A 25,284-nucleotide genomic window follows, 5' to 3' on the forward strand; every position below is an offset into this window, starting at 1 on the left:
GGTAAGACCCTCACACTGCAACATTGTTTAGAGATAGTAATTTGAGGATGGACCAGGCCAGCGACCTGACATGCGAGGGCCAGTAGAGTAACTCATAAAGGGGATTATATAGGTTCTCCAGCATGGGGTCTGGCATGGATTCACATGCTCATGAATATTCCCCGTCGTCAGGCCGGGAATCCTCGGTATAGAAAAAAATCAGTATCAGTTTCGTTTCTGATCTGTCTTTCTTAGTAGTAACCAATCACTGGTCTCTGGGTCATACCGCCCCCAGCCAATGACTGCCCTCTCCCTAAGCCCGGCCTCCGGCAGCCATCCTCAGATTTGGTAGCACGTAAAGTGGCAGTATGACCAAGTGAAGAGCAGCAGAGGTATAGGCGGGAGGTTTTCGCATGTGAATCCATGCCAGACCCATGCTGGAGAACAACAGTTACAGGTAAGTAACTTGTTCCTTCTCCAGCATGGGGTCTGACATGGATTCATGTTAGGGAGAATTCTCTGTTTAGGCTGAATTTCCTAACCTAGTGAGTCCCCCAGCAGCTTTGCTGGATTTCTGGAGTTTTTGTTTTTTCCATCCTGCCAAGAGTGAGACTCTTTTTCTCCCACTCTTGGACATGAATGTGTGTAATTCCTTTGAATGTCAATGTGTTCTATGGGCTATGGGGTCTTTTACTCCATAGGGTCTCATATGTTTTTCTATGTGTGTTACACCGCACCATACGTGCCGTAACACTGGGGCGTCCTAGCGGACCCCCGTCATATACTCCATACCCGGGGACTGACTACTGTCTCCCCGGGCATGTAAAGTCACCATTGGCTTTACTAGACCTAAATTTACTAACAGAACTAGTACAAACCATCCTATTGTGGACGTACTAGTAGGGGTAATTCGATTACTCCTGGATCTGTTATTCGAGGGGGCACTGTCCCGTCCCCCCTCGTCGCGTTTTGGCTGGTGGCAGTGGAAACTACTTGTTATATTCGACCCCGAATATAACCCTATGGGATTCTTCCCATTGTTGGAGATTGATACTGTTTCTCGTTAATCTCTAACATACCACCGGTCTACTTATCTTAGATAAGTTTATCGGATGGTATTTTCTGCCAGAACTCGGTTTTTAAAATGGTGTCTGTGTTCGTCTCTGTGACTCCTAAACCAAAGGTTGAGCCCTTTGTTCCACTTTTGGCGGGCCTCTGTACAGAGACCCTCCAAAGTGGTGCCATTCTGTCTGGGTTACCACAGAGGTGTGGGAGGGGGTTTAGGCACCCTGGATCGAGTTGCCTTGCCAACTCCGGTCGCACTCGGGTGTGATTGGCCCAAGTGGTGAGCCTCCCCGCTCACCACTTAGCATGTGTTGATTGACAGCTAGGCTGAATGAATGGGGGTTTTCTGCATAAAAGCAGGGCTTTTGGGACTGAATCTTCAGAAGTCGCCACAGGACCTAAGAATCCGACGAGGGTAACGCTGAGCCGACCTGCACGACGACACCTCCGGTGGAGCCCTGTGGAACCGACTCACCACTTCCCGACGACAGAGGAGATCTCCCGGCCAGAGAGTCTCTTCCCCTGGCTGGTGGGAACAACCAGTCCCCTTTGCTTTTTATTAGCCTCAGGACGCAGTGGTCGAATTGCCCGTGCAGAGCACCTCGGCAACTGGATAGCCACTAACCCCTGTACCGCGACCAAAAGGTGGTGCCTTGTGACGGAGCAATCCGCGGCTGGTCTCTTCCCTGGTGGTGCACCGGACTTCACTTTTCTTCGACGACGAGATCATCTCTACTCTTGGCAAAGACCCGACGTGCATCCACCACCAGGAACAACTGCCCCCGCCGGAGCTGTCCCTCCACAAACAAGGTACCGTGTCCGCCTGGCTTCCCTTTCGATCGGTTCGAGTGAGGTGTCTTAATCCTCGCCTTTCCGTTGGGTCGCCTCCAAGCTTCCTCACGTATTGTTCTGAACTGGTTCAATCTGCCGATAACAATTTGCTACAAAGACTCAAACGCATTTCCACTAAGAGACTTTTTGAGACATATCGCCTTGCCTCTCTCCGAGTGGGCCTGGCCTCTGAACTTTATGATCTATTGTGGTTCTTGCCTACTTGCCTTGCATTTGTCCCGTGAAGTATTGAACTGTGTTGACTTCGTAACCTGCTTATTTTTCTCTCCCGTCCTAACTGATATTAGAGTGCCATCTAGGTTGAGGCATACACCTCTGTCTGTAAATAAGTGATGCTGGTATAACCTAGACTTGTCGAAATATTGTTGGGGGGGATTGATCGTTTCTTCTTCGTAGAGTAATGGTGATTGAAGTGTTTGCCGTGATAGTGCCATAGTGTTTTCCATAGATGTTCCGTTATAAATAAATACCTTAATATCTTTACACTGAGCCTTGTTGCGTGTTTGCTTGTCTTACTGTGAAGAATTGCCCTATATTGTATACTCCACATACTGCTTAACTCTTCTTGAGAGAAGTCTGACTGCTCAGCCACAGCTACCAAGTGAATCTGTGTGGTACAGACTGCTACCAAGTGGGTTTACTGCCAAACACCTGTAGTCCTAAATCTTTTGCAGTGGTCCTAGAGGGAACTGCACAGGTTTCTGCCTAACACTGGTGTACAGCGGTGGGATTTGTATCGAGTATACAGTTTAGAGTGCTTTTCGACACTTTAGGATAACTAACCACAAAGCTTAGCACTAAAAAAGCAACTTTCAAAAACATGTCTACGATGGAAACTTACAGTCAAGAATCCTTGTCAGGTGAAAATACTGAGAGTTTGCGAGCTCTCTGTAGGCAAGAGAATCTTTCTGTAAGAGGCAAGAAGTTAGAACTAATAGAGAGATTGCTGGCGAACCAAAGTCTGGGTACTGGTTCAGAGGAACCAAGTTCTCCAGCAACTGTAGATAACAGTGATGGTGTTGATCTAAATCGTAATTCTGATGATAGCGATGAAGAGGCTGACGAGGACGGAGAGGCTAACGAAACTGTCTCCCCTGCTCCTCTACCTGCCTTACCAGCTGTGCCTACGGGGCCCATACCAGGTCCCACAAGTAACCCAGCTTATTTTGAACTTGAAAAAATTAAGCTCGAATTAGAATACAAACGGTTCTTGGCTCAATCTGAACGAAACCAAGAGCTCGAGTTCAGACGGATTAATGCCCAGGCTGAGCAGAAGCAAGCTGAGTTAAGACTCAGGGAAATAGAACTTAATCACGAGTTATAGATGAAAAAGTTGTCTATAGAAAATGCTTCTCTCTCCTCTGCTTCCTCTAGGAGCTCCAGTCCCAAAAGACCCCGGATGCCGAAGGAATTAGTGGGTATGTATGAACCGAGATTGGATGTGTTGGATTGGTTAAAACTGTCTGAGTACAATCATGGGTTCCAGGACATCACCGGGAACGATTTACTTCCCTGGTTGTTCTCTAGGCTCCCTCCTGTTGCGACTGATGTGGTAATGGAGTTGGGGGAGGCGGATAAGACGGATTACGAAAGTGTGAAACTAGCTTTGATAGCTAGATTCGGGAAGACCCCTTCCCAGTATCTTAAGAGGTTTAGAACCCTCAAAAAGCATGATGGGTACCCCTTGGGCTACCTGGGTGAGTGAAGGGTTGAAAAACTTAGAGGGATGGATTAAGGGTTACAAAGTGAACACTTATGAGGGCATGAGGAATCTTTTTATGTTGGAGTCTATTTATGATGCCTGTTCTCCTGAGCTCAGATAGCACTTGGCTGATTCGAAGGAATTGGATTCCCGGAAGCTAGCTAAGGCTGCTGACTTATGGGTTGCCAACAGGGCTACTCATAAGGATTCTGGGGCAACTCAGAAAAAGGATGAGGGAAAACAGCCTAAGAAAGACTCAAAAGAGAATTCTAATAACTCAAATTCCAAAGAGGGCCCCAAGCAAAACCAGAAGGGTAAGCCACCGGGAAAACCACAGCAGAATAGTGTGTCTTCTGGTGCCAAACCGGAAGGAGGTCAGAACAAGCCACCATTCCAGAAAGCATTCGGTAAATGCTTTGTTTGTGGCTCGACTGACCACGTGAAAGGAGATCCCAGATGTAAGGGTAAACCTTCAGGGGTCCAGCTTGTCTCCTTAGACTTCGCTCCAGAGGAGGAAGTCCAAATGGCAAGTGGAAACTTTCTACTGCTAGCTGACGAACCCATTGGAGTCTCAGCCAGCGTTTCTTTAGTATCTCTGGGGTTGTGGGAACAACAGAATTTAGATGTCTATAATTCTATCCCCGATAATACTAAAGAGTATTATAAGGACAGTGTCCAGGTGAATGGTCAGGAGACTCCTGCCATTAGGGACACTGGGGCCAGCATAACTGTAGTGGATAAATCGTTTTTTCAGGCTGAGGATGTTGCTAAGGCACCCAAACGCCTCACCAAGTTAGCTGGAGGGCCTGTGCAGATGCTTCCCCAATTACCAGTTCTCATCCAGTGTAACGACATGACTGTGAAGATACCTGTCAGCATACAGAGTGAGGTACCAGGACGCGTACTGTTGGGTAACGATTTGAAAACTCTCAGAGTTGTATCGCATACTCCCAGACCTCCTAGTAAACGGTTACAGGAGCTAACCAGACCCGCAAGAGAGAGGACCATGCGCGGGACTCTCCAGGAGATGATGAAGAAAGAAATCACTCCTGCTCCACTGGAATTGTCGGCAGCTGTCTCCAAGAAATCAGAAGCGAAAGGGAAACCTAAGACTTCTATCCCGAAACCAGCAGCCAGCATTTCAGTGCAGCCAACACGGACTTCCCCGCGGTTGTCCAAAGTTACACCCGTAACTCCACCTCCAGCCGAGGCTGAGAGGGAGGTACAACCCTGTGTGGTAGAATTAGACTCTGAGGAAGAGCTAATGGAAGGCCAGGAACTCATTGGAGATCTGGATCCTGTTGACCAACCTGAGCTGCAGTCTTTACTGGCAGAAGGTGGACCCAGCAGGGCAGACTTCAGTAAGGGACAGAGGGAATGTCCAACTCTGGAAGGTCTTCGCCAACAGGCAGAAGCTCAGGCTGAAGGGCAAGAGCCTGGGAAATACAGGTTGCACTGGGAAGATGGCCTCTTCTACAGTGAACTGACCGAGTCTGCACCTGGAGACGACAAACGACTTGCAGTACCCCAAGAGAACAGACCACAGTTCTTGCAGTTAGCCCACGAGATTCCTTTGGCTGGTCACTTGAGTTTCAAGAAGACTAAGGAAAGGCTCTCTCTCTACTCCTATTGGCCGAAGATGGGGGCCGAAGTAGAAAAACACTGCAGGAGCTGCCACACCTGCCAGACCTCTGGTAAGGTTGGCTCCAAGAATGTGGCACCTTTAGTGCCTCTCCCAGTTTTGGGAGTCCCATTTGAGAGAGTAGGGATTGACATTGTTGGTCCCCTTGATCCTCCAACCTCCTCAGGCAACAGGTTTATACTTGTTCTAGTAGACCATGCTACTAGGTATCCTGAGGCAATTCCTATGAGGACTGTTACAGCTCCGGCTGTGGCTAAGGCCCTCCTTGGTATTTTTACTAGGGTCGGGTTTCCTAAGGAAGTAATCTCTGACAGGGGGTCAAACTTTATGTCCCACTACATGAAAGCCATGTGGAAAACCTGTGGAGTTACTTACAAATTCTCAACAGCTTACCACCCACAAACCAATGGGTTGGTAGAACGGTTCAACCGAACCATGAAGAGCATAATAGGTGCTTTAGAAGAACCCCTTAAGCGTAAGTGGGACCTTCTACTGCCATGCCTTCTCTTTGCTTATAGAGAAGTCCCTCAGGAGGGAGTAGGTTACTCTCCCTTCGAACTACTCTATGGTCATCCCGTCAGAGGTCCATTGGCCCTGATTAAGGAGGGGTTGGAGAGTGCTCCTTCCCCCAAGCCAGTCAGAGTGACTGACTACGTGATAGGTTTCCGGAGGAGAATGTCGCACATGATGACGGAAGCAAGCGATAACTTGAAAGCTGGACAAGCATTGGTCAAGCACTGGCACGATGAAAAGGCTAACATGGTTGAGTTCGCTCAAGACCAGCTCGTTCTCGTTATGATCCCAACAAGGCAGAGGGCCTTGCAAGATAAGTGGATGGGACCCTTCAGAGTTGTGGGTAAACTCGGAGAGGTCAACTATCTGGTGGACTTGGGCAATCCCAAGGAGGCTCCGACAGTCTTCCACACCAACCGACTCAAAGCGTATGTCTCAAGACCCGATGTAGGAGCGTTGCTTCTAGCATCATCCGAGGAAGAAGAAGAGAGTGAAGCTCTTCCGGATCTCCTCAGAGGCTTACCTTTAGATGGAAAAATTGAAGGAATAAATCTCTCCTCCAATCTGACACCCGAGCAACAAGAAGAGTGCAAATCTATGTTGAATCAGTTTGCCTCTTTGGTTCTCGTTTTCACCAGGCTTGAACCCTTGAGGCCAGCATGACATACTCACTGGTGACTGTCTGCCATTCAAAAGCAGAGGATACCGAATGTCAGAAAACGTACGAACCCACATCAAAGGTGAGGTCAGCAAGATGCTTGATCTCGGGGTAATAGAGCCCTCTACTAGTCCATGGTCTAGCCCAGTTGTGTTAGTACCAAAGGCCGGATCTAAAGAGCTTAGATTCTGCGTGGATTATAGAGCTCCTAACGCAGTCACCAAGACTGATGCCCACCCTTTGCCAAGAACAGATGAGTTGGTGGATAAACTTGGCGCCGCCAAGTTCCTCAGCACATTTGACTTGACGTCAGGCTATTGGCAAATAGCCCTGACAGACCATGCCAAGGAGAAAACTGCATTTTCTACCCCCGTTGGCTTATACCAGTTTAAGGTAATGCCTTTCGGATTGAAGAATGCACCTGCTATGTTTCAACGGATGGTAAACCAGGTTCTGAATGGGATGGAGGACTTCTGCATGGCATATTTGGATGACATCGCAGTGTTCAGCAATTCCTGGGAAGAACATGTAACCCACCTGAGAGATATTTTGCAGGCTCTTGGACGAGCCAATCTGACCATAAAGGCGAGTAAATGCCAAATTGGACAGAGTAAGGTAGTCTATCTTGGACATGAGGTAGGAGGTGGAGAAATAAGGCCTTTGCTCAGTAAAATTGAAGCTGTGCAAAATTGGACAACACCTGCTACTCAAACCCAAGTGAGAGCCTTCCTAGGCCTCACTGGGTATTACAGGAATTTCATAGAGAACTATGGGACCATAGCTTCTCCACTGAATGTCATCTCCTCGCCCAGATTTCCTAAAACGGTTAAATGGAACGAGGAGTGCAATCAGGCTTTTGAAAACCTGAAAAAGGCTCTTTGCCAAGCCCCAGTACTCAGAGCTCCTGATTACCGCCAACACTTCATTGTGCAGACAGATGCTTCAAATGTAGGAATAGGTGCCGTACTCAGTCAACTGGATGGGAAAGGTAGGGAGCACCCCGTTTGCTTCATCAGCCGCAAGCTGAAGGATCCTGAAACAAGGTGGGCAACAATCGAAAGAGAGTGCTTTGCTATCGTGTGGGCTCTGAAGAAGTTTAGGCCGTACTTGTATGGTTCTACTTTTGTCATTCAGACTGACCACCAACCTTTGAGATGGTTAATGGAAATGAAAGGGGAAAACCCAAAACTATTGAGATGGTCGATCTGCCTGCAAGGGTTTGATTTCACCATTGAGCACAGGTCAGGATGTCACCACCAAAATGCTGATGGACTCTCTAGGATGTATGTCATCGACTAGAGGTATGAGATTCATCCCGGAGTGGATTAAATCCTCCTGTCCCTTAGTCTGGGGGGGGCGAGTGTTAGGGAGAATTCTCTCTTTAGGCTGAATTTCCTAACCTAGTGAGTCCCCCAGCAGCTTTGCTGGATTTCTGGAGTTTGTTTTTTCCATCCTGCCAAGAGTGAGACTCTTTTTCTCCCACTCTTGGACATGAATGTGTGTAGTTCCTTTGAATGTCAATGTGTTCTATGGGCTATAGGGTCTTTTACTCCATAGGGTATCATATGTTTTTCTATGTGTGTTACACCGCACCCTACGTGCCGTAACACTGGGGCGTCCTAGCGGACCCCCGTCATAGACTCCATACCCGGGGACTGACTACTGTCTCCCCGGGCATGTAAAGTCACCATTGGCTTTACTAGACTTAAATTTACTAACAGAACTAGTACAAACCATCCTATTGTGGACGTACTAGTAGGGGTAATTCGATTACTCCTGGATCTGTTATTCGAGGGGCACTGTCCCGTCCCCCCTCGTCGAGTTTTGGCTGGTGGCAGTGGAAACTACTTGTTATATTCGACCCCGAATATAACCCTATGGGATTCTTCCCATTGTTGGAGATTGATACTGTTTCTCGTTAATCTCTAACATACCACCGGTCTACTTATCTTAAATAAGTTTATCGGATAGTATTTTCTGCCAGAACTCGGTTTTTAAAATGACGTCTGTGTTCGTCTCTGTGACTCCTAAACCAAAGGTTGAGCCCTTTGTTCCACTTTTGGCGGGCCTCTGTACAGAGACCCTCCAAAGTGGTGCCATTCTGTCTGGGTTACCACAGGGGTGTGGGAGGGGGTTTAGGCACCCTGGACCGAGTTGCCTTGCCAACTCCGGTCGCACTCTGGTGTGATTGGCCCAAGTGGTGAGCCTCCCCGCTCACCACTTAGCATGTGTTGATTGACAGCTAGACTGAATGAATGGGGGTTTTCTGCATAAAAGCAGGGCTTTTGGGACTGGATCTTCAGAGGTCGCCACAGGACCTAAGAATCCGACGAGGGTAACGCTGAGCCGACCTGCACGACGACACCTCCGGTGGAGCACTGCGGAACCGACTCACCACTTCCCGACGACAGAGGAGATCTCCCGGCCTGAGAGTCTCTTCCCCTGGCTGGTGGGAACAACCAGTCCCCTTTGCTTTTTATTCGCCTCAGGACGCAGTGGTCGAATTGCCCGTGCAGAGCACCTCGGCAACCAGATAGCCACTAACCCCTGTACCGCGACCAAAAGGTGGTGCCTTGTGACGGAGCACTCCGCTTCTGGTTTCTTCCCTGGTGGTGCACCGGACTTCACTTTTCTTCGACGACGAGATCATCTCTACTCTTGGCAAAGACCCGACGTGCATCCACCACCAGGAACAACTGCCCCCGCTGGAGCTGTCCCTCCACAAACAAGGTACCGTGTCTGCCTGGCTTCCCTTTCGATCGGTTCGAGTGAGGTGTCTTAATCCTCGCCTTTCCGTTGGGTCGCCTCCAAGCTTCCTCACGTATTGTTCTGAACTGGTTCAATCTGTCGATAACAATTTGCTACAAAGACTAGAACGCATTTCCACTAAGAGACTTTTTGGGACATATCGCCTTGCCTCTCTCCGAGTGGGCCTGGCCTCTGAACTTTATGATCTATTGTAGTTCTTGCCTTCTTGCCTTGCATTTGTCCCGTGAAGTATTGAACTGTGTTGACTTCGTAACCTGCTTATTTTTCTCTCCCGTCCTAACTGATATTGGTGTGCCATCTAGGTTGAGGCATACACCTCTGTCTGTAAATAAGTGATGCTGGTATAACCTAGACTTGTCGAAATATTGTTAGAGGGATTGATCGTTTCTTCTTCGTAGAGTAATGGTGATTGAAGTGTTTGCCGTGATAGTGCCATAGTGTTTTCCATAGATGTTCCGTTATAAGTAAATACCTTAATATCTTTACACTGAGCCTTGTTGCGTGTTTGCTTGTCTTACTGTGAAGAATTACCCTATATTGTATATTCCACATGCTGCTTAACTCTTCTTGAGAGAAGTCTGACTGCTCAGCCACAGCTACCAAGTGAATCTGTGTGGTACAGACTGCTACCAAGTGGGTTTACTGCCAAACACCTGTAGTCCTAAATCTTTTGCAGTGGTCCCAGAGGGAACTGCACAGGTTTCCGCCTAACAGTTCACATGCTCATGAATAAGAGAATACATAGCAGTACACACATGCACAACCACGGGAGGTGGCAACAGGCTCAACATTAAGCAATACAACCACTCAACATTAAGCAACTCTTACCTCCTCACCAGGCTCACCTTAGGCGAACAGGTTGCGCAGCACTGCTTGGCCGACCCTGGACTCCTCCCTGGAGTCCCGATCGATGCAGTAGAATCCTGTGGTGTGCGTCGACCTCCACGTCGCAGCCCTGCAGATATCCAGCAGGGGGCACACCAGACAGGAACGCCGTGGTAGCAGCGATCGCTCTGGTCGAATGGGCTCTCGGACGGCCGGGCAGCTGTCGGTTTGCCAACCGGTGACAGTGCATGATGCAGCCGGAGAGCCATCTGGAAATGGAAGTCTTCGAGAGAGCCTTCCCTTGATTCACAGTCCCAAAGTTCACAAACAGCTGTGACGTCTTCCGAAAACTCTTTGTGCGGTCCACGTAGAACTTCAGCGCTCTAGCTACATCCAGCGAGTGAAAAAGTCCTCTCGGCCGGCGACGAAGGCGACGGGAAGAAAACTGGCAACACCAAGGGCTCGTTGAGGTGGAAGTCCGACGGCACCTTGGGCATAAAGGATGGGTGTGTCCTCAGCACCACCCTTGTGTCATGAAAAGTTAAGTATGGAGGATTGCAAGATAGGGCCTGGATCTCTCCCACTCGTCGTGCGGAGGTGATGGCCATGAGGAAAGCTGTCTTCCATGACAGGAACTTCAAAGGCGCCGAATGCATAGGCTCGAATGGGGCCCCCATGAGCTTGGTCAGCACCACATTAAGCTCCCACGCCGGGGCAGGAGCCTTCACCAGCGGGAATGATCGGAATAGTCCCTTCATGAATTCTTTCACCAGGCGATGAGACCACAAGGACGCCCGTCCCGTCGTCCTGGTATATCGGGAGATTGCAGCCAGATGTATTTTGATGGAGGCGTGAGCCAGTCCAGCTTTGGCCAGCGACAGTAGGTACGGCAGTACTTGAGGGGCCATAATCCGCAGAGGGTTAATCTTCTTTGCACGGCACCAGACAGAGAACCTCTTCCATTTATGTCCGTAGCACTTGAGAGTTGAGGGAATATTCATGAGCATGTGAATCCATGCCAGACCCATGCTGGAGAACAACAGTTACAGGTAAGTAACTTGTTCCTTATTAGGCTCCTGATGACCAATCCAGTAGTGCAATGGGTTTTTTGGTGAAGGGTCCAGGTTGTGACGTCACTATGATGCAATCAGGATACAAAACTGGCCTGCGAGCCAGGAGACATTGAGATGTCTGTGGATTTCCTCTATCCTTGTACTGATCCCTGTTGGCTTTGGCTGTATGAAACTGCAGTTTGAACTTGCTGTCTGACTGGGCCTATGTTCCTTTTGGGGGAAGGGGTTGGGCATTCCAAGAGTTCTTGAACTCCTAGTAGCCCTCGAACCTACCTGGAAGTTTGTCCCCAACAATATGTTAAGGTGAAGTATGCTCGTACTCTACCGTCGTATTGAGAAGCAACATGGTTACCTTAAATTGGCAGTATTCTCCTTTCCTTCATACATCACAGGTTACATTTCTAAGATATTTCAATTTTTCCATTTTTGAAGTTAAGGGCAATAGATGATCTTAAAGCAATACATATGTGCTTTCATGTTACATGTATTTTTATTGGCAATTAAGATTAAAATAAGCCTAATAGTTTTTCTGAATGTTACATTTGGATTAAAATGGAAAGAGATTTTCTCTCTGATTCCTGGTTTTCAATTTCCTGCCTACAGGAGGAGATATTTTGTGTTTATGAAGTAAATGAAGACATCTATAATGTAGAACTAAAATTTTAAATATGTATTATTCTTAATGCCTATAGTTACTTCCTTTTGAATGAGGGGCGTTTTAATTTGGTTTGAGTTTCACATTTCAAATAATTATAAGTGCTGCTTTAGTTGTGAGAATTATCCTCTAATTCTTTTCAATATATGAATGTGAATTTATGTTTAGAGCAGTTACTTCAACATAGAAACTAATACACCTATCTAGAGTGTGGGCTTTTCATAGTGTGCCCTCAAGACAAAGGGTCAAGACTAAAATACATTTGTGAAAGTATTTACAGAGTTTTACTGATGTTGAAAGGAATTTATGAACAGTAGTAGAGGGCATTTGGTTTCTTTATTTGCTTCTGGTTGGAGCAACAAACTTTACAAAAACAAATGAACACTCCCTACGCATGTACCTTTCTGAAAACCGCCAGTTATCACCCCCGATGTCCCCCCATGACAGACACCTTCACTTCATACCTCTTTCCCTTCCTACCCCCTGTTAGGCAGAATCATATGCAGTGCCCCTTGGGAACACCACACACAATTAAGACTACAAGTGCAAGTACACAAGTACAAATTCACCTTTGGTACAAGCCTGTACTACACAGTAAAGTCTTAGCGATGGCTGAGCAGCAAGACTTATCGCGAGTAAAGTGAGCAGTATCAGAAGTTACACAAAGGACAGCAATTACTATGGTTCAAGTAAACACTGATTCAAGGTTTCCGAGTAAAAGAATATACATTTATTTACACCATCTGTTATAAAACAGTTCACTAATATAAAGCAGCAGAGAATCACAATCTTAATACACTACAATACCCCCAATCAATTCTGGACAAGTTAGGCTCAAAATGAAGTGTGAGCAAAATGGCACTCCAGCAATTTATCCAAAATAAACAACCCCAACAAGTGATAGGCAGGGCAATCTAGAAAAGGCTTACTACAACTAGGATTCAAGTCAATAGGCCTGGGCCAATGTTAATGGTTCAGAGTCTTTGCAGAGGATCACACAGTTCAGAGTAGTTTGCGGTTAAGTCTTTGCCAAGAGTTCAAAACGAAGTAAGTCGGAGGAAAAGTTATTCAAAAGAGAAGAGAAAGACAAGCCTTCAGAGAGGCAAAAGATTTCAAACACTTTCACCGCGGTCGGACGTAACGAACAACCGGATTTGAACAGTACCTTACATGAAGAAGAATGCTGTAGCTGAGGCAGTGGTTCCTGGCAGTTCCTGCAGGCTCACGGTTCCTGAAGCGACAGTCGTGGTGACAAGGAGGAAGAAGACTGGAGGGTCCTGCACTAGCCTGCAGCAGAGCAGAGCGTTGAACAAAAGGTGCGCTCCTTAAAACCCAAACAGGTTCCGTTCCTCCTGGCTATCGGGTTCACTGCAGCGATGAACAGCAAATTCGACCAGGAGAGGAAGGCAAGCGTTTGGTGTTTGGCGAGCTGGTTGGTCCCAACAAGCTCAAGGGAAAAAGATTCCTTGCAGATCTTCTCTGTCGTCGGAGTTTCGGGTGATTCGGACCTGCAGCAGGGCTTCACCGGGATGTGCAGTAGTTGCAGCAGTCACCTTCCTTCAGCTTCATGTTGGTTCTCTCGTTCCAGTGGCGACTCTGCCTTCCAAGTCCTAGAGACCTGCTTTTAAGCAGTTTTCCCCCATTCACACAGCCTGACTGTCAATCACACAGCAGGGTGGCTGTCCTGGTAGGACAGCCAGCTAGCCAATCAAACTAGAGTGCAACTTGGGTCTCCAAGGAGATCCTGTGCAGGGGGCCTGAAACCCCTCCCTCACATCCTGTCCACACAGACACTCAGGCACCTAAGGAGGGCTTCTGTGCAGAAGTCTTCCAAAGGATGGCGAACAAAGGAACCAAACCTGGTTTGGGGCGCAGAGTAAAACACGAGAAAGACCTTTACAAAAAGAAATGGCGAATAAACCCAACCGGAACCAAATAAAAATAAAAGGGGTCCAGCAGGTTAGAGTTTGAGGCTACCACCATAGCCTCTAACGTTACCGACGCTATTTTCATAGCTCGTGGTAAAATAAAAATGGTAGATACCACTGCCACCAGCCAAATCTTAGAGAAAGGGGAACTAAATTATGTTCCATGAGAATCGGACAAAAAGGGATAACTATTAACCCTTGCAGTACTCTATGGGAGATAGTTTGTACTGGCTCTGTAAATTTAAAAAGACTAGTAAAGTCAATGGCAACTTTACATGTTCTGGGAGACAGGAGTCAGTCCCAGAAAATGGAATTTAACAGGGGGGAGGTGGGGTCTAAAAAGACAACCCTGTGTCACTGCACTAAAGGTGCTGTGTGATGCACAGTAAAAAGATGATGCCTATGGAGTGGGTGAGACTCCATAGTCCAAGAGCACAAAATGTACAACACACAGCAAAACGCATGTAAGAGTGGGGAAAAAAGGCTCACACTCTTACCAGGTGAAAAAAATAAATCCTAGAAATCCAGCAAAGCTGCTGATGGACTCAACAGGTAAGGGAAATTAGCCATTCTGGAGAATTCTCCCTAACACCCCCGCCTCCATAATTCCATACTCGAATACCACAGAACAGCCCGCACCCGCTAGTCCGTTTCACCTGGGGCCAGATAAAGTCTTGCCAAACGTGGCTTGAATGTCAGGGCGGGGAATTTGAGATCATAATCCAGCAAAGTTGACCAGACAGCTTGAAATTGATGGAGCGTTCCCTCTTTAACGGCTGATACCCTCTCCGCCACCAGAATATCACAAGTTTGATCCACCAAAGCCCCAAATCTGGGCCGTCTAGAATAGCCAACAACGGCGGTGGTAATCCGCGCCGCCAGCAAGAGGTGGGGGTCAGCATTTTCGCTCGGGCTCCTGACTTTGGGTACACCCCCTCGCATGGAGCCCCTAGTAGCAGGGTTTTCAGACGCATCGGGAGTTGACTACCTGTGATCTCTTGTATGGTTTGCAGAATGTTCTCCCAGAAGAAACATATCCAGGGACAGTCCCACCACATGTGAAAATAAGAGTCATGAGCTCCACAGTTCCGCCAACAGGTAGGGGGAAACGCTGCCTGGAAATGATGGATTTGGGCCAGAGGGTAGTACCAGCACATTCATTGTTTGTCACGCATCTAGATGAGGTACGTGCCCTGGCCCAGATCTCGGACCAAGATGCATCGTCTATTTGATGGCCCAAATCTGTTTCCCAGCGGGTCATGTAGTCTGGGCGGCAGGGGGGCTAGCAGATCCTCCCTTAGTAATCGGTATAGCTTTGAGATCCTGCCCTTATTCAAACCCTCCCAGGTGGTCAATTCAAGTGGACTGAGCGTCGGTGTGGCTCTGTCTGATTTCAGGGTTGATGATCCAATGACGGATCTGGATATATGAGAACCGGACTAGTTCCGAGGTGAAATTACGTCTTGCAATCCTCGAAAGAGCGGCATTGGCTCTCAGCAAACAGTTGACCCAGCATAAGCAAACCTCTCTCCTTCCAACGTCTGAATTCCCCAGGATGGAGGCCCGGAGTAAAGGTAGGATTACCAAGGAATGGAGATAGAGGGCCCGTACCTCTAATGATCTTTTTCCTTCGCAATACTTGCCCCACACATTTAAGGATGCTTTTGTCGAGGAGAGAAGTGGCCATTGCTTCTGCATTATATAAGGAGTAAAAGGTAAAAAACGGAGGGGAAGCATTTAGATTGCTCGATCTCCATCAATCTGGGTGCGGGATCCCTACTTGTCCCTGCCGAAAGGTGGGTGAGCTAAGCCGCCTCCAAATACCTCAGTAAATTGGGAACCCTAGATCCCCCAGACCGGCGCCTCCCATCATCACCCTCTTAGTGATTCTAGATTTTTTCCCCTGCCATATGAACCCCAGAAGTTTACGCTAAAGCCTTTCCAGGATGGTTTTCGGGACTGCCACTGGGAGGGAAGAGCAACAATATAAAGCCTGGGGAGGAGATCAATTTTACCCGCTGTGATACGGTCCATCAGTGAGATTTCTTGGCCTCTTCCAGGGACTTAACTAGGGGTGGGGGAGTTGGCCCCATATAGGTATTTTTGGGATGCCATAAGATGAACCCCTAAGTATGTGATAGAGGATGTTTCCCCGCGAATAGGGCATATGGCTTGGAGAGAAGAGATCTCTTGGGGCGAGAGTCCCACCCCCAGCGCCACTGATTTCTCAAAGTTAATCTCAAATCCGGCCACCGGACCAAAAGCACGGAGCTCCTGTAGAGCCGTCTGCATGGAAGAGGCCACGTTGGTAATGGATAGGAGAATATCATCGGCATATAGAGCTACCTTGTGGGGAGAATCCGCTATTAGTGGTCCTCAGATCACATTACTCTTGCATATATGCTGGGCCAATGGCTCAATAATGAGCGCAAACAAGAGGGGAGAAAGGGAGCATCCCTGCCGTGTGCCGCAGGTCAGAGAGATCGGGGCTGAGCGCTCACGATTTATCTGGAGGGAGGTGTTCGGGGAGGAATAGTTGTTAGCTATCGCTCTTCTAAAATGGGGATCAAAGGCAAATGCTTCCAATGTCATATGCATAAACGACCAGTCCACCTTCTCAAATGATTTTGTAGCATCCAAAGCTAAGAGAGCCAGTTTCCCCTTACTCACTGTAGTGGAAACCAATTAGGTTCACTGCCTGCCTGATGTTTTCCTACCCTCTATAAAACCCGTTTGGCCGGCATCAATCAGACTTGGAAGGAAAGGAGCTAGACGATTTGCCAACACTTTCGAGTAGATGTTAGCATCGATGTTCAAAAGTGAAATAAGCCTATACGAGGCACAATCTTTAGGGTCTTTACCAGGCTTCAAGACCAATATCGTGGTTGAGCTTTGTATTGAGGGGGTTATGCTTCCTGCTTCTTGAAATGAGTTGTAGAGGGCCGTCAAGGGAGCAAGCAGCCGAGTACGGAGCAGTTTGTAAAATTTAGGGGCGAAACCGTCGGGGTCTGCAGCTTGGGACTTTAAGGAATTGATTACCGTTTCCACTTCTTCCTGCTGGATAGGTGCTTCCAAGGACTCCATATCCTCTCGGGCCAAATGGGGTAGGGACCGTTTCTTTGATATATTGTCGCTGAGCTTCCACTGTTCTCCCTGTATTGGCCATGGACTCGAGCAAGTGTGCTTGCGCTAACCGCAGCTTTACCTGCTCTTCATAATGTGTAGTCCCATGTTCGTCTTGGAGACCTATGATAAAGTTAAGTTTTCTGGTTTTGCCAATTTCTGTGCCAGAAGACTGTTGGCCTTGTTACTTTTGGTGTAGTACCCCTGCTTAACTGAGAGCAGGGTGTGCGCAGTTTCCTCCGGATATAGAGCCTCTAACTTGTTACGAGCCACACAGAGGGTTGTATTGACCTTAGGGGACCACCCTTTCTTTTTGAACTTGGCTTCAATATATGAAATTTCTTGTTCCAGGAGAGCTCTGGACTGCTTCTTCCGTTTATGGTATGTTGCTGTGTGTGCAATCAGGGTCCCTCGGAACACCGCCTTCATGGCCTCTCATGTAGTCGCTGGAGAGGTCAACTCCATGGGATTGTCACTGAAGTAATTTCTAATTGCAGTTGCCACATCGTCCCTCAAAGCCATTTCGTTGAAAATTGGGTCATATAGACGCCACTGTGGTCTTGCTCCAGGGGGAGGGTTCCAAGATCTGATCTGAAGCAGCACCGGAGCATGGTTTGTGAGAACCTTCAGGGCGATACAAACTTTGTTCATGAATTACAGAAGCTGGGGCGAGGCCAAGATCAAGTCGATGCGTGAAAAGGAACGATGGACCGTTGAGAAAAAGGTGAAGTCTCTTTCCTCTGGGTGAAGCACGCTCCACGTGTCCACGACCCCCAATGACCTAAACAGGTGGAGAATGCTCAACACTATTTTGTAATCTTTGGGGAACGGAGAGTGAAATTTGTCCTTCTCTGGGTTAGGGACCCCATTGAAGTCCCCGCCACCCCCCTGTGACCACTTGACCCTCTAGGAAGGGTAGAAGAGCTGTTTCCAGATCTGCTAGAAAACGTTCCTGGCCCTCATTCGGTGCATAGACCAAAATCAGTGAGTGCAGTTGAACACAGAGCATCCCCTTCACTTCCACAAAGCGACCGCCTGGGTTTGTGAGCGTGTCCAACTCCTCAAAATGGATATCTCTCGCCATCAAGATCACTGTTCCCCTTTTTTGGTACCTCCGGAAGCCAGAAACTGCCTTGGGAAATCTCTATTTCGAAGGCGGGCATAGTCCATTGGTAGAAGATGGGTTTTTTGGAGCAACACCACAGCCCCCTCCAGGTCTTTCAACCGGTTCAGCACGGATTTCCGTTTCACCAGAGAATTCTGACCCTTCACATTCGGGGACATAAGGTTCACAATCCGGTGTGGGATCTCTGGGCTCTCCTCCACTGATGGCGTAGGGGATGGGGGGGGTTTACATCTGCAGGATCTGCCATTCGAAACCTGGTACTCATTGCACGCGTGCTCCAACTGAACTTTTAACCAAAAGAAAACCGCTCAACATTGAACTGAGCCCGAACCATGGGCTCCACGTGGGCAACACACTCCAAGGATCCTCTGGTGTCATACTCCCTGGAATTAGGCTCTGGCTGTGCCGATCCCCTCATATCTATCCTTGTGTTCCCTGTTCCATGGTTCTTGTTATGTTCAGACGATCCGGGTGCTGGGTTCCGGAGGTTTTAAAGGTCGTACCGCCGGCTGTCTTTCTGGATTTTCGACCAAATCGCTTGTCTAGCTTTCGGGGGAAGGTCATCTGTTCCAGTGAGTGAGTTGGGAGACGGCTTACCCTCTCTGTCTGGCGAGGAGGGGTTCAGAATAGTTTCTGCGTCCTCTAGGCATAAGATGGTACGGGAGGACCCATTATAAGAGAAGTGGACGGCCGTAGGGAACAGCCAGCGCTATTTAATCTTCTGATCTCGCAGGAACAGAGTCAGCGGTCTGAGCGCTCTACGTTTCTGTATTGTCGCAGTTGCGAGATCCTGAAAGATCTGTAGGGGAGACCACTGAAAGGTCAATGTGTCCCTGGTATGACTAATCGCCATGATAGCCTCCTTCGTAGTATTGAAGTGTACTCGGGTGATCACGTCTGGGGAAATTCCAACTCCAGACCTTGCGAGTGCACAGTCTATGGGTGCAATCCAACAGGAGCTGGGGGTTCCTCGAGCTGTGGCAGGAGAGACTGAAACAGATCCCCCACATATTCTGGCAGGTCCTGGTCCGAAACCGAGGAGGGCACCCCTCTGATTCGCAGATTATTTCTTCAGGCCCTGTTTTCTAAATCTTCCTGTTTGTACTCCAGGATCTCGCTTCTGTTTGCTAGGGCCTGGAGCTTCTGTTGTACCTCGAGTAGTAATGCTGCTTTTTCCCAGGTTTGGTCTTCCATCTCCCCCAATCTCTGTTCCATTTCTGTCACCCTCTGTTCTGTGTGTTCCAGTTTTGTGGTGAGCTCTGTCATGCAGCTGCGGAATTCAGTCCAGCATGAATGCCTGGATGTCCTCCTTGGTGGCCAGTTGACCAATCAGACCTGGCGCGGAGTGGGGTGGGAATTTAGGTTTATCTGGCTTTCTCCCCTTTTCCGCCTGCAGCAGAATGGTGGAAATGTCCCTACTCTTTGGGTTTTTTGAGCGTTTGGACATGGTGGCGGGTTCTTAGATTCTAGATGAGATATGCAAAGGTTCCTCTGGGGGCGGCAGTTGTTTATGGTATTTGCGCCAGTAGAATCTTGTCCCCTGAGTCCCAGGGCCTCTAGCCCAGTGCGCCAAGGAGAATGACAAGCAATTGAAGCGTTCCGGGAGCTTATTGTCAATTGGTGAGAGCCTTCTGGAGAACCTGCGTTGCAGCTAGGGTTGGCTTATAGTTGCAGGTAAGCGGTGGAGTCCATTAACACCTTTGTTGCTCCAGAGGCGGTGAGGTTACCTCAAGGAAGCTGGCACCTACGATGTTTTAGGTACTGTCAGCCCGGGGCTAGAGAAAGGGATAGGGAGGGATCCAGCAACCTGCACTTCGCTTCCACTGTATGGCCCAGCTTAGTAGCTTAATAGTGCCAGGGAACTGCAGTTCATTCCTTCGTGGGCCCCTAAATTGGGAGTAGAGGAGAGCAGATGGGCACTGAACCCAGAAGGGAGTAAGTTGCTGTAGGGTACCTCAATAGTAGTCCCACACTTCGATTGTGCACCATGCTTTAGCACATGAGGGATGAGGGGAGCCTTCCCAGGTTGGTCGATGCAGGTGATCGCACCGTCTTCAGAAGCCACTAGGAGGCTTCCAGCAAAGCCGCTGCGCAGCGGTAAGCCCAGCTGAGGGACAAGCTCCACAACTCACGCCCAGCTAAGGGACATGCTCCACAACTCAAGGAGGAGCCGAATTGCCATGAAGGGACGGCAGCTTATTGTCTGGGTGCTGGGGCAGCTATAGAGGTGAGTGAGCGAGAGTGCATGGGCCCCCGGGGGGGGGGGCACTGCTAGAGGCACAGGTAGGCAGGGAAGCAGAGCACTCCGAAAGGGACAGTAAAGGAGGTGTTGGTGGAGGGAGGAGGGGGCTGGGCTCCCCCTCAGAGTGGCGTAGCACAAATCTGTGCCCCCGACGGAACCATGGAGAGTGCCTTCCGCTCCGAAGTCACTCACTCCCCAGAGACGCAGGTCGGATCCGACTCTGCCAATATTCGTCTATCCAGAGCGGACGGCACACTCTTCCTCAGTCCGAGTGCGCCTGCCCGCCATCTTGAAGTCTTCCCCTGCTCCCAGGACCAGGAGTCACTTCAAGCGGGTCATTCGAACCACAAAATGGGAAATCGAGCAACCATCTAGCCGCAACCGCTTCCCAGCATCTTCCGACAGCAACTGCCAAAATCCCGCTTCTCGGGAACCGGCATGGACGTTGCTTCTGTTGAAATACATGTGCTCAGCACGGAGGCCATTAGCAGAGCAGCCACATTGGTGGCGCTGCAGGCCATGGCCAAGAGGGGATTCTTTTGTTTTGTTTGCCATTCTGATAATGGCCATTAAAGCACTATATGTTACAACCCAAATATTGCTTAATTTGATTACTTAGGGTAGAATTACTAGTTCAAATTTTAAAGAAGTTCTTTCTTTCACTATAATGCCAAACGTTTTTTTGAGACCGATCAAGTTGATGTTCATATGTAAATGTCTTTTTTAATTATTCATACAGTTCACTTATTAAAGTGTTTTGATATTTTTACATTTTCGTTGACAGGTGGAAAGAATGAGTCTTCAACATTTTCCAGAGATTCTATTTAAAAAAAACGAATTCTCACTGGCTGCAGTGCACAATGAAATTGAAGATATTCACATGATGAAAAATGAGGAAGACACTCGAGTGTGCTGCATAGATGAACTATTTAAATGTGCATCTGTACCAGTTGAAGCCCAACATTCAAATGAACACAGTGGTTTTGGTGATTGGGAATTAGTTCAGTTGTTTAATTTTTCTCGTCAGAGAAATCCAGAGGAAGCAGACCCCAAGAGTAAACATCTTAAAAATGATTACCAAAATAGGGACATATTGAGCAATGTCAATATTCCTTGCACATTTAATTCCGAAAAAAATGAATGCAGTAGCTATGTGCCTAGAACATACAGAGGTTGCAACATTAATATAGCCAATGACTCGGCACTGAGTTTGCAAAGAGAGCCCTCAGTGACAGACCTAAGTCATATGTTGTATGTAAATAAAAATTACAAGGGAAATGAAAAGCTGCCGCTCCCACCACTGTGCACAACTGAAACAAATATGATCATAACAAAAAACGATGAAATGAAACCTGAAAAAGTCAGTACATTTTTTAATAAAGATTTGTCTCAGTTTGAAATTCTAGATCAAAAAGAGGGAGCTAATAACCGAGATAATTGTGCGGGTGTTAAAACATTTTGTGAAAAGGGTTTTATTTTTCCTACAACAAAATCCATGTTCGGTAACATCACAGCCAACAGTTTTCATGTAGGTTTGAAGAAACCTGTACCTAATATTTTAGATTCTTTTAAACAACTTCAGAATCCAACTATTTCGATGTCATTGCTGCCTCATCCATCTTCATCCTTTAAAAGCAAAAAAACCCTGGAAATTGTTCAGCATAACTTGCTCTGTATGGAAAACAGGCCTTCTTTTCGCAGTGCATCTAGTAGATTACAGTGTCACATTCCGCAAGTGCTTTCAGAGCGGGAGTTCATACAGGGCAAATTAGATTGCCCATCATATGGTGTGCAATCGTTAAAATCGCAACAAAACTGGTTGTATGCAGAAACACAGAGTACACAAAAGAATACAAATATTGCAAAACATGTATGTGCCTTTTCTGAACTATGTAAAAACAGCTCTGCATACGTTTGTAATCAAGTCGCTCAGGGTATACCAAAAGACACAAACTCCTGCTACTTCATGAGTGGCCGTCAGAAGTATGTGCAAAGAGTCACTCGGAAGAATTTGAAGAGGAGATTACCAGCGCCCACTGATGAATGGGAACTAAGGTCAAAGCGATACTTGATGTTTCCTTCAGTCGCAGACTCTATTAGACCCGAAGTTAAGAAATCTGCCAATGCCGACAATAGTATTAATGCTCGAAGTCAAAAAGTTACAAGCCAGATTGCCATCAAATTTAATGAGTGTGCGTCACCATTTGTGATGATGGGGGGGAAATTGAAACACGGACGAGGCAATTGTAATGAGAATTTAGGCATTCATAAAAAGGTAGTTTGCTTAAATCCAAATGAACGGATTTTTTCGATGGATGATGCCTTTGATCTCCAGGAACATTTTTATTTACCGACCCTTCTCCCAAATCAAGCCCCAATAACTCCTGTTTTTCATGTAAACACACATGTACCTTATGCTAGCAGCTACGGAACTATATGCACATACTTAATCCAGCACAAAGAGAGGGGCAATAATGCATGTTTTATTGTGCTATTTGAAAGTTTAACATTGGGATCTTTCAATGTTCGAGAAAAAGTAATGAGTAAAAATAATGACAGCGAAATTGAGTGTTGGCAAGCTGCAACTTTCGTACATCCATGGCTTGATGGCCTATTTATAATAAGAGCTAGGAAATGGCCACTTTATAGTAAACAAGAGCTCCTTTCAAAAATCCAAGTTCTGGATCCCTTCAAAGAAGATGAAAATGGGGCAGGGGTTTCCAGTGACCAAGAGGTATGGAGGTATTTGACAGATCACAAATCCATCCAAATATGTTATGTGAAATGCCCATCTTTTGATGGGGAACAATACATCTTCGGCAGCAACGGTGATATAAAAGAAACATTGTTAATGCATTTGGGAGTTTTGGGTAATGCGACATACAAGAAATTACTAAAGGAATGTAATAACCTACTATATGGGAAACTTATCAGGGAGGATTTGCTTGGAATATGCAATACATTTTTAACACTGTTTGATGCAACACACGTTAGAAATATATGCTCATTCACTGACCCCATGATCTTAACAGACAATGTATCTGGCTTGTGCAGTTTAATCTCCTGTGAGAAATGCGTGGCTGCCAGCTGGAATGCAGATCTTCCAGAAAAATATGCTACATTTTCAAATGATGTAAGTTCGATTTCAGAGTTTAGTTTTAGAAACGGATTTGGTTTCAACTATCTTCCCCACAAGTTCGTAGACACATGCAATATTTTAGCACTAAATGTACAGGAGATCAAGGACTTACAAAAATCGGAAGTACACTGTTTTGACTCCATCATAGACATACACCAGAAGATTTCACTTACTGCACTAAGTTTAGAGGAGATCAAGGACTTCCAAAAATCGGAAGTACACTGTTTTGACTCCATCATAGACATACACCAGAAGATTCCACTTACCTCAAAATTCGAAGATCTGGAGGGTGTTGCATTGTCATCTAAAGATGTTTGTGAAGAATATATTGAAATCACTTTGTTTGATAATGCTAAGACACATTCTTACCAGTGTTCTGATATAGTAAAGGCATCAGGGGCACCAGCCACATTTCTGTCTGTACAAATGTCAAACTCCATCCTTGTTAATAGGAATAAAGAATTACCAGACTATGATCAGGGAGACATTAACAATGGCCAATGTCTAGAGAACAAAGGACTGTTTGAAAATCGTTCAAGTTTTGATCCCCGTTCATGTTCCAGAGTGAAGAGTGTGCCTGGCAATGAATGTTTCCATAGTATTCTTTCTGAAGACAAGGATATTCCACTCAGCAAGCTCATGACTATGGATTGTACTGAACACTATCAAGAGTTATCAAGTGAAGATGACAAACAATGGCGCACAGTAAGTACTTCTATGAGAGTATCTGATAATACAAATGCTACATTTAAAAATAAGAATGTTTTGATTTTAAATAAATCTCCTTCTGCTGTTCCCGAAGAATGGCAAAAAGATATCATGTTATTCAATGCCAGCTCTGAAAGCTTGAACCTACTAACAACTAGTGTACCATTGCAGGATGCAAAAGAAACTGAGTGTCAGAAACCGTGTACTAATCAAAAAAATATAGTTCAAGTTTCAATTTCGGAGACCATGCTTACCAGCACGATGTTAAGTGAATTCTGCTGTTTATCTGCGCAAGGTTTTGTAAAAGATTTGGGTGTTGTCAATGCAAAAGGGGCCAAGGAAATACTATATGAAGACAAAACAAAATCAACATTTACAATGAAATCTCAATTTGACTTGGTATTGGAAGAGCTCACCATGTTTCATGAAATAAGCAAAGAGCATGAGGAAGAGTCATACCATGAAACAAGTGCACAATATAAATGTGCAGCAAATAATATTGGAGAGTATGACCTTAGAATGAAAAAGAACAATACCGAAAGTGCTTCAGAAAAGACGATAACCTCTTCAGAAGCATATGACACACTGAAAAAACAGACTAAATATCCAGGTTTATGTAAAAGAAAAGTGGAAACTAGAAAGGAAGAGCAGAAAGTTCCTGACCAGTGTTTATACTCTAATGTAACGGAGGATGAGTCGCTATATTTTGCTACCAATGAAGGTTAGTGAAATCATATTTTTAATTAGCGTGTTTTAATTGCATTATTTGAGTCTCGAACACTTAATTACAGAATCCCAACACAAATAAGGGTTTACTTATCGGTAAACCATTCAAGCCACTTTTTTCATACAATTATGACAATTATGACACTTCAACCATTTATTATATTTAATATTACTTTTTATTTTAATGAGCACTGTGGGAAAACGAACACTCCTTCGTCCCGTCCCCTTTCCTCCATACTTGGGGGACATTCCGTCCATCGGGACCAGACCGGAGCAGTTTTAAAGCATCCAAAAATTGTCTTGTCCTTCTTTTATTTTTACACGGATGCCACCGCACGTGACCACAGCCAGGCATTCCTGAGCTCTGCCCCACGCATCGCCCTTCAGTCCTTTTCTCTGCGCGGTCTGGGTCAGACGCACTTGCATTTTAGGGAATATTTTCTGTTCCCTTGTCCTTCATTTTCCTGCTCCAGTTCCACAGTTCTTCTTTCTTCCGTCTATGCCGGAGCATCGGGATTCGTGTCCTGTTCTTCGTGCGAACATCGTTTTGCTAGGGCGG

General features: G+C 46.7%; 1 protein-coding gene across 1 annotated transcript in view; it reads left to right on the plus strand.

Moving 5' to 3' along the window:
• Window positions 1-25,284, plus strand: part of RAD51AP2 (RAD51 associated protein 2) — a 48,406-nt gene that overhangs the window by 11,046 nt on the left and 12,076 nt on the right. Inside the window, exon 2 of the mRNA XM_069605175.1 lies at window positions 20,937-24,720. Within this exon, the coding sequence (XP_069461276.1) occupies window positions 20,946-24,720 (3,775 nt within the window). The 5' untranslated portion in view covers window positions 20,937-20,945. The remainder of the gene's footprint in view (window positions 1-20,936; window positions 24,721-25,284) is intronic.

The sequence above is a fragment of the Ambystoma mexicanum genome, chromosome 4p (genome assembly GCF_040938575.1).
Source record: "Ambystoma mexicanum isolate Mex_15411 chromosome 4p, UKY_AmexF1_1, whole genome shotgun sequence".
NCBI lineage: Eukaryota > Metazoa > Chordata > Amphibia > Caudata > Ambystomatidae > Ambystoma > Ambystoma mexicanum.